At 49.0% G+C, this 10,000-nt stretch overlaps 2 protein-coding genes across 2 annotated transcripts in view; one reads left to right on the top strand and one right to left on the bottom strand.

Moving 5' to 3' along the window:
* gpnmb (glycoprotein (transmembrane) nmb) overlaps positions 1 to 3,268 on the bottom strand; it is a 9,339-nt gene extending 6,071 nt beyond the window's left edge. The window contains 5 exon segments of the mRNA XM_084484873.1: positions 1 to 12; positions 15 to 47; positions 514 to 681; positions 1,073 to 2,182; positions 3,129 to 3,268. The exon segment at positions 1 to 12 is cut by the window's left edge and continues 126 nt beyond it. Of these exon segments, the coding sequence (XP_084340999.1) occupies positions 1 to 12; positions 15 to 47; positions 514 to 681; positions 1,073 to 2,182; positions 3,129 to 3,198 (1,393 nt within the window). The 5' untranslated portion in view covers positions 3,199 to 3,268.
* A 2,982-nt stretch (positions 3,269 to 6,250) lies between these two features.
* Positions 6,251 to 10,000, top strand: part of LOC311364924 (polypeptide N-acetylgalactosaminyltransferase 15-like) — a gene marked incomplete at both ends in the record, with an annotated part of 6,857 nt that continues 3,107 nt past the window's right edge. Inside the window, 5 exons of the mRNA XM_084484429.1 lie at positions 6,251 to 6,750; positions 6,975 to 7,138; positions 7,614 to 7,818; positions 8,919 to 9,086; positions 9,257 to 9,374. Coding sequence (XP_084340555.1) covers positions 6,251 to 6,750; positions 6,975 to 7,138; positions 7,614 to 7,818; positions 8,919 to 9,086; positions 9,257 to 9,374 — 1,155 coding nt within the window. The remainder of the gene's footprint in view (positions 6,751 to 6,974; positions 7,139 to 7,613; positions 7,819 to 8,918; positions 9,087 to 9,256; positions 9,375 to 10,000) is intronic.

Below are 10,000 nucleotides of genomic sequence, written 5' to 3'. Positions count from 1 at the left end.
GCCAGGAAGACAGCCTTCCACCGGTCCAGAGCGCACCTGGCCATTGGCTGTCCAGTGGTCCAATCAGACGCGGTAAAAGGCAGGCATGGGGGCGGGGAGTAGACAGGTAAAGGCTTATTACGTTGACTATTACATTTGTGAATGTGGAATTTTCTTAGAAATGTGCTTTATTATGTCCGATGGGGTTATGGATTTTCTGTTGATTGAGTATGTCTACAACAATAAATATTATGGGACGCACAGGTCAAAGAACCAGTAGTGTTCCGTGACAACCAAGCACGCTTAATATCCTTTTTTCAAGTTGTAATCTAATCTAATTGGTAGTGAGCAAAAGTAAAAGGTCAATTAAAAGTCAGGAACCCTAGCCCCACCACTGTGGCCACCTCTCAAATGTACCCTAACGCCACCGCTCAAACTACCTGTTAGCCCTCACACCCTGTAACACTAACCCCTCTTCCTCCGCCCCTACGCCCCTACGCCCCCCTGGCCCCCTAGCCTCTGGAGGTGGAGCACCTGAGGCTTCCAGCTCCATACCGTCGTCACAGTGCTCGTCCCACACCAGGTCTCCGTTGGGGTCCTCCTTCTGGCAGGGGGGGTACTCCAGCTTGGCCGTGAAGGAGATGCTGGAGCCGTTGATGGCCGGGCTGTCGCTGGTCAAGCGCACTTTGACAGGCTTGGGGGCTGCAGGGGGGGGGGGGGACACAGATAACATGAGGAACATCCGCAGTGTGCATGTGCATAGAGATGAGTGGAGTCATGAGGAGCAGGAGGAGGTGGAGGAGGAGGTGGAGGAGAGGGAGGAGGAGGTGGAGGAGAGGGAGGAGGGAAGAAGGTGGAGGAGGAGAGGAGGAGGAGAGGAGGAGAGGAGGTGGAGGGAAGGAGGAGGAGGCGGAGAGGAGGAGAGGAGGAGGAGGAGAGGGAGAAGAAATAGGCAAATTAAGGAACATTAGGAGGAGGAAGGAGAAGGGGGAGGAGGAGGAAAATTAAGAGGAAGATGAGGAGGGGAATGGGGGAAGGAGGAGGAGGAGGAACACAGGGAGGAGGTGGATGTTGGGTTGGATGGGGTACGTACAGCGTCGGTTGATGAGGTCCTTTGGCTTGGGTCCAAACGGTGGGTACAGGTATTCGTCCCATGGGTTTGTGTCCGGGTCCCAGCCTGGGATGGGGAAGGGATTCTTCCCCGGGGCGTTGGGAAGCTTCCGGAGGGCAGGCTTACCCGGAATGATCCCCCCCGGGATGGGTAGACCCCCCGGGATGGGGAGACCCCCCGGGATGGGAAGACCCCCCGGGATGGGAAACTTCCGGACGGAGAGCTTATCCGGGTCAGGAACGTCCCCCGGGCTGGGATAACCCCCGGGGATGGGGAGCCCCCCTGGGATTGGGAGCCCCCCCGGGATGGGAAACTTCCGGACGGAAAGCTTACCCGGGATGACCCCCTCCGGGATGACCCCCTCAGGGATGGGAAGACCCCCCGGGATGGGAAACTTCCGGACGGAAAGCTTACCCGGGATGATCCCCTCTGGGATGGGAAGACCGCCCGGGATGGGGAGCCCCCCTGGGATTGGGAGCCCCCCAGGGATGGGAAACTTCCGGACTGAAAGCTTACCCGGGATGACCCCCTCCGGGATGACCCCCTCAGGGATGGGAAGACCCCCCGGGATGGGATACTTCCGGACGGAGAGCTTATCCGGGTCAGGAACGTCCCCTGGGCTGGGATAACCCCCGGGGATGGGGAGCCCCCCTGGGATGGGGAGCCCCCCTGGGATGGGAAACTTCCGGACGGAAAGCTTACCCGGGATCAGCCCCCCCGGGATGGGTAGACCCCCCGGAATGGGAAGACCCCCCGGAATGGGAAGGTGCTTCGGGATGGGAAGACCCCCCGGGATGGGGAGACCCCCCGGGATGGGGAGCCCCCCAGGGATGGGAAACTTCCGGACCGAAAGCTTACTCGGGATGGGAAGGTCCCCCGGGATGATCCCCTCCGGGATGGGAAGACCCCCCGGGATAGGAAGGTCCTTCGGGATGGGAAGACCCCCGGGAATGGGAAACTTCCGGACGGAAAGCTTGCCCGGGATCAGCCCCCCCGGGATGGGTAGACCCCCAGGAATGGGGAGGTCCTTCGGGATGGGGAGCCCCCCAGGGATGGGGAAGGAGTGCTTGTGTGGGAACATGTCCGCGTAGGCTGTAGGGAGGCAGGGAGGGGGAGGGGGAGAGGGGGGAGGGGGGGGGGGGGGGGGGGGGGGGAGAGAGGGAGTGGTCATCAGGGTGGGATTATACCTTCGATGGTGCGATCGAGTGAAGAAGAAGAAGAATTATTCATATAGAGTGAAGCAGAATTGACTTGCTAGAAAAAGTTACTATTGTTTTTATCTTATCTATATAGATGTATGTATATATATATATATATATATATATATACATATATATATATATATATATAGAGAGAGAGAGAGAGAGAGAGAGAGAGAGAGAGAGAGAGAGAGAGAGAGAGAGAGAGCGAGCGCGCGGTATTCCTAATCTTTTGTTTTTGTCGATTTGTTGTATTCCCTTTTCTAACTCTCAATAGGACTACAATCCGCTATATTGAAATATAGTCAACAGTTTATTTTCCAGGAATGCGATATCACAAGGAATGGAATATATAAATAGGTGAATATGATATAAAAGCTATCGTTCAAAACTCATTATACAAGACCTCCTCCCAACCTTACATCCTAAATGGGTTATGTTAGATATTAATCGCTGAAGTGATGGACCGTTCTAGACGCGCCCTAATTAGACTCATGAGACTGTGGCTCAGTATGACAGCGGGCTTCAGGTATGAGAGAGTGATGCCTCGGCCTCGGACTCCAATATATTTGTACAAAAGTTGGTTCGCATCAAAAACATTGAAAGACCTTACACCCAAGCAGCTTATCATACAAAATAAACGCGACCTTTAGGTTTAACGACATTAATTTAGCTGAATTTAGTATTAATCCGTTTTTTATGGGATTTGACACGAACCACTCTAGGATTTTATCAATTAGGATAAATGCCTCCATAAAACAGCCTATAGCTTATGATCATTTAAACATTTAAAGTGACAGCGTAAGTAATCAATGATAGTTAGAACAGGTTATTCTTACTTTTTCGTCCATCGGCTTGACGAAGAAGATATATCAGTGCCAGCACTAAAAAGTGCGGTGAAGCCCCCATTTCGACCTCTCAGTTGAGCGTTGTTTCCAACACCAGAAGCCTCCTCGCTGCGGATCTACCCGAATACCTCTACTCCTCTACTGAACTTGTGTACCAACTTCTGCCAGGGGCCGCGTGCCCTGATATTCATAATCTAATAGTGCGGTTACGCGCACGGACATGTGATGTCCCCTAACGAGATGCATCTCATCCCTCATTACAGTGTATGGTGCAACCACCGCGTGAACGCGCATTAGGGGCGTCCTGGGCCACCTGACTTGTCGTTCGAGAGGAAACGTCAAGTATTGGGTATCTATTTTTTTTTCTTAATGATTTGTAAATGAGCCCATCTTGTTCACCGTACCTTCATATTCAATGAGATGCAGGGAAACGCATTGGAGACCTCGAATGACCTAAATGTGAGGTGGTCGTTGATTCATTTTACAATAGAAAGCCTCGTGAAAATGTGTTAAGATTGAAGTACATTTGTTAGCCCATGGAAAATAAATAAAGTTGACCTTGAGATTTGATTTGTTTTAACCATTTAAGTAACTGTAATTACTCATTATACATGTGTGGATAATTTAAACGCAATTTATTTACCTGGTATTAATATTTGAATATTATGAATTATTATTATTAATAATAATGATAACAGTAGTTATTATTGTTAGTATAAATACAAATAATAATAGTTATCATTATTGTTATCGGTATTACTTGCATTATTAGCATTATTATTACTTGTTAATGCATATTATAGCCTAGGCCAGTAAATAGGCGAGTAATTCAGAACTTTAAACGTCTATTTAAAAACATTCGTCAAAGTGTTTTTATATATATATCAAATGAGAAGGGTATAGTTCCGGATTTAGATTTTTCATCATTGAACTAAGGCATGTTTTGCAAAGTGATAATTGGTCCAGTCATTGCCTCGTCATCGGCGCATTGCTCTAGGTGTTTGCAGGGGCCGTGGTGTGCAGGTGATTTATGACTATAGGCCCATGACTAAGCAACGGCAAATTGCATTCTCATAGCGGAAGGATTTTGCAACATATGGATGGTCTCTGTAGCAGCCCATCGTCTAACATGTGATCTGTCTTTTCTAGTTCCTCTGTCACGAGAAGTTCGAGAATACGCAAAATAATGACCGCGCATGAATTTGCATCTCGGGATGCAAATGTAAATAGTTGTGCTCGATGTTGGCTTATTACCGAAAGGCTTGTTTGTTGTTAAAAACCTAAATTATCTAGAGAAAAAAGCCTCTCAAATAATGTAGCCTATAAACAAGACAAACCAAGGTAGGGATAAATGTGTGCTCAGGTTTTTTGAAGCCATATAATACAGATACAATTAATTACAAATTCATGAGAATGAGATGATGAGACATTTAGTCCATAATCTTAAATTGACAGGAACGTTATCCTTAAAACCAATTGTTGATACTCGGCTATAGGCTACTGTTGTAAGAACATGAACATTTCTCCTCCAGGCCTTATGTTAGAACTAAGAAACCATGATTATTAAATTAACTGATCTAACTCGGTCACGAGCAGCAGTAATGATTCACATGGCCGTGGTCATCAAACATATGCCCACCGCTGGACGTTTCACAAGATACACAGTGGCTATGGAGAAATATGGAAAACGATGTGCCTAAATCACTGTGTTTATTGCTTAACTCTTTATCATGTGATCGTCCTATCAATCTGGTGGCTTCTGTCCCGGACGCATGTTGTGAAACAGGCTATAAAAAGGAAGACAATTTATTCCGTGGCCGGGCACAGTCACTTTTCTTTTTCTCCAATGGGTGGGACGCATGGAGGTCACGTGTTACCAGGGACACCGCTGCTGACCCTCCGCTAGAGGGCAGCCCCTCTGCTTCCACTCCGTCCGTTGAATGACCAGCAGACTCTTTACTTTACACATACTTTCCATCCTGGATAATGAAAAAACGAACACGGTTCGTTTCCCTGTCTCTGTCTCGCTATGTCCCTCTGTCTCCCTCCCTTTTCCCTATTTGTGTATGTATGCATGTGTGTGTGTGTGTGTGTGTGTGTGTGTGTGTGTGTGTGTGTGTGTGTGTGTGTGTGTGTGTGTGTGTGTGTGTGTGTGTGTATGTGCGCGCGCGCGCGCGCGCCCGTGCGTGCACGTGAGCGTAGAGTGTGAGAGCGAGGTGCGCATTTGTCCTTTACCAACGTCACATTAAAGAATCCCAAGTCCCTTTCATCCTTTTACAATGATAAACACAGCCCGCGTCCCGGGTCTCTAACTACAGGTAATCACAGACACCGCCCCTGTCTGACCGCCTCAGGGGATTCACCTTCAAAGACCCCTTCAGTTCCCGATCTGCACTGGAACAAAAAGAAGAGGCTGCAACGACCAGATGAGTTGGACTGGCTGGGCCAAATGCAGTTCAACTTTAAAACCATACTAATGGAATTTCAAGTTTGAAGAATTTGACTCGCACGAATGCCAGGTGCTGCATGAGGCTCAGTTCTCAATGGAGTGAAAACAGACAGGAGTCTGACACGACACGCGATGTGAAAACGGGAGAAGTGCCCGTGGACGCGGCGGACAGCTCTGTTTCCTCGCTCGGAGTCACGGGACGGGGAAGGACGCCGCCAGCTGGCCCAGGTTCAGCAGCATCCTTAACGCATGACGCACAGAGTGAGTGGTGAGTCCAGAGCACAGACTCCCAGCTCCACCTGAAACCACAGAGAAAGAGAGAGAGAGAGAGAGAGAGAGAGAGAGCGGAGGAGCGGTTTAACAAAATCCGAATAACATTGAAACACCTTGGGTTGTAACTTGTGCAGATGGTTTATTTCAGCCACCGCGCAATTGACTGAACTCGAGAAGAGGAAGCCTCTGGTCTCCGCTGAGGGATGCGCACTCGGCTCACCTGTGACCCAACTTTGACGTCTGACGGATGTGTCTCTGTTCTCTCCTTTTTCATTCAAGTTTGGTTAAACGCCGCGTCTAGACTTGGCGTCACGCGATCTGGCGATGGGGACGGACTTTGTTCAAAACGTGCGTTACCTGTGAACGTTTGGGTTGTGCAGCAGCAGACACGATGCGGTGCTGGGTCAGAGCTAGAGCCATCCGCCGGCAGATTCTGTGTCTTTGGTTTCTGCTGCTCGGTCTCGCTCTGGTGACGCTTGGCCTTTTGGACCTGGCCTCCCCAGATCCGACCATTCCGAAAGATAAACATCCTCCACGCTACCCGTTCAGACGGGTACCTGACACCCCCGACCTGGAGGTTATTGTGGACTCCCGAGACCCCGCACCGGACCGGGATGTCGCTCTCTCGCCCCTCACTTCTCTTCAAGAGGAGGAACTTTTATTCGTCGCAGCTTCGGCTCAAGGGAGTAAGACCACGAGACCCCTGAAAAGGGGGGATTACAAGATGATAATGCGGGGGAAAAATACGGTTACTGATCCGGCGTCAACGACGCACCATAGCGTGGAAGATACGAAAACGCAACAGTTGGATGATCTTAGAGGCGGTGATGAAGGGACGAAAACAACGACGATCGCATTGCGCCGCACCTTTCCCGAAACGCGCCATCCTGCGTAAGTGACCCGCACCCAAGAGCGCAACACAAATACATATGTTCTGATCAACCATATCGTTACAGAAAATGTTTCTCCAATTTTAAAAGGCTAACATCCACTCTAAAGTAAACACGTAACAACAGTCAACGAAGTTGACAGTTTAAAATGTTTGTTTATAACTAACGTATTTGGATTCACTTGTAATGGTTTCCCCCTCCCCCCCCCCCCCGTTTGACTGACAGGTGCGTGGGGGAGCAGTACAGCGAGTCGCTGCCGTCCACCAGCGTGGTGATCTGTTTCCAGGACGAGGCTCGGGCTGCCCTGCTGCGCACCGTGCACAGCGTGCTGGACACCGTGCCCAAGGAGCATCTGAGCGAGATTCTGCTGGTGGACGACTTTCAACATGGTGGGTTTTAGAGTGAGAAGCTCACCTCTCTCCAAATATTCCCACTTGTGCCTGTTTCAACCCTCTCTTGTTTCCTCTTCCCCATCATCCCCATCCCTCTCGATCTCTCTCTCTCTCTCTCTCTCTCTCTCTCTCTCTCTCTCTCTCTCTCTCTCTCTCTCGCTCTCTCTCTCGCCCCCTCTCCCCCACATCTCTCTGTCTCTCCCATCCCTCTCTATCTCCCCCTCCCCCTCTCTCCGTCCCCCATCATTCTCTTCCTCCTGTCTCTCTCTCTATCCTCCCTCCCCCTTCTCTCTCCCCTGCCCTCCCCCTCCTTCTCTGCCCCCCCCCCCCCCTCTCTCTCTCTCTGGCCCCCCTCTCTCTCTATCTCTCTCTCTCTCTCCCTCTCTCTCTCTCTCTCTCTCTCTCTCTCTCTCTCTCTTCTCTCTCTCTCTCTCTCTCTCTCTCTTTCTCTCTCTCTCTCCCTCCCCTACAGAACCACTGGGGAGTGATGTGAGGGAGTACATAGCGCACCTGGACGGGGTGCGCTTGGTTCAAAGCCCCGGGCGTCTGGGCACGGCGCGGTGCCGTTCTCTGGGGGCGTCCGAGGCCGTCGGCGAGGTCCTGGTGTTCATGGACGCCCACTGCGAGTGTCAGGACGACTGGCTGGAGCCTCTGCTGGAGAGGGTGGCCCAGGACAGGTATGGCTACTGAACCTGCAGCCAGGGCAGGGGTGCAGGGGGGAGCGGGGAGAAACAGCACTTTTGTCAATGCGTCTACATTTCAAGACTTTTTCAGAAGTGGCAGACACTCCTGGCAGAGGCTCCTCTGGGGCGTTTGTCTCTCGCTCTGTCCCTCACTCTCTCTCCATCCCTTAATGTCTCTCCCTCTCCCCCCCCCTTCCTCTCTTCTATTCTCATTCTATTCTATAAATGTATTATTTTTGTGTTATTCTTATTTTTGCGACTTTCTGAAAAAGTGTTTTAATGAAATATAAGCAATCGAAGAATGTATCATTTCATAGTGTGGAGGTGTCTGTGTGTGTGTGAGTGTGTGTGTGTGTGTGTGTGTGTGTGTGTGCGTGTGTATGTGCGTGTGTGTGTGCGTGTGCGTGCGTGTGTGTGTGTATATCCAACACTTAGTTCTCCCCATGATTTCCTGCTCTGCATGGCCTCGTGTCTCAGACAGTAATTAGATTGAACTCTGCCTGGAATTTGCAACCACTCGACTCTTTTGGCCACATGTTTGACCCCTCTGCAGTTTATTTTCCTTTCCATTCTCCCGCCCCTCTTTGAATTTCTTCATTCCCTCTCATCTCATCACATGGTCTCGTTCAAAACAACATGGAATGCGCAATTACCGGGCGTCTTGGTAATAGTTTGATGTTGAACTTGGAATGATCCTAAAACACAGACGCGCACACCCACATGCACGCCGAGTGCACACACACACACTCTCTCTCTCTCTCAAACACACACACACATGCACACACATGCACGCACGCACGCACGCACACACGCATGCACACACACACACACACGTACACACACGCACACGCACGCACACACACACACACACACACACACACACACACACACACACACACACACACACACACACACACACACACACACACACACACTCACACACTCTCACTCACTCACTTTGATGATAAATCACAGGATACAAGATGAATATCTGATAAATTAATAGTTAATTAAAACATTACATAAGTACAAGATGGATGAGACACTTAGGTTTATGATTATTCATGTAGTATCAATTTCATGTTTCTTTCCAGGACTCGTGTCGTGTCTCCCGTTATGGATGTGATAGACTGGCACACCTTCCAGTACAATGCCACCCAGTGGCCAGTTAGGGGAGTGTTTGACTGGAGACTGGACTTTCACTGGGAATCATACCCACAACCTCAAGCTTTAGACCCAGACTCAGTTGTTCAACCGGTCAGGTAAATGCATGCGTCGACTATTTTAAGAGCTGAAAAAAATTAATAGAAACAATCTTCTTACCTAGAACATCTCCAGACATTTTGCTTTTGTTTTAAGTGATTTCTTATACATTTCTGGTAAAAACAAACAAACAATCCACTCTAATCTAATCTGTGTTGGGATTCCATAGCAGTCCAGTTCTGGGAGGTGAAGTCCTCGCCGTGGACAGACACTTCTTCCTGAGTGTTGGAGGATATGACCCGGACATGCTGCTGAGGGGGGCGGAGCAGATTGAACTGTCAATCAGGGTAAAGACAGGATGTGACAGCACGCCAATATATACCTACAGTTATATCTATATCTATATTTATTATTTTTATATTATATATTTTATTTTTTGAAATATGAAAATATGTACATTTACAGACACCATCAATAATGATGAACTGATGAGTTGCCTGTCCAGAGGTGTTCATTGTTTTTTTTTAAAATATTCTTCATAAAACATATAGTGGCCCTCAGTTAAGGAATGTCCGCTACAAGTCTGTCCTGCACATAACCTCTAGGAATGCTGCTCTCGGAATATGATGTCTTTTGCAAATGGTTGTCTTAGGACAAATTCCGGTCTGGGAATGTCTTGGCTGGTTGACAAACGGCACAGGTGCCAGGACAGACTGTTACGCCCTTCTGAACCAAAACACTCCTCCATGTTACATCCTATAGCCAAACGGGTCAGAATTGTAATGTTTTGCGGGCATCCCAGCAGACCTTTTGTGCCCTCACGCACAACATTTTGCAGTGATGAAATCGATGAATAATAACAGCTACCTATAACTACAATTTCCCTCTCTCTACAATAAGGTTGTCTTTTTCAAAAACCTTCAGTCGAATGGAAACCAAACAGTAACTGTTTTCGCATCTAAACTTATTCCAT

Source organism: Micromesistius poutassou, assembly GCF_964030765.1.
Source record: "Micromesistius poutassou genome assembly, chromosome: 20".
Lineage (NCBI taxonomy): Eukaryota > Metazoa > Chordata > Actinopteri > Gadiformes > Gadidae > Micromesistius > Micromesistius poutassou.
The sequence above is the reverse complement of the archived record's forward strand: the minus strand, read 5'-3'. Positions and strand labels throughout refer to the sequence as shown.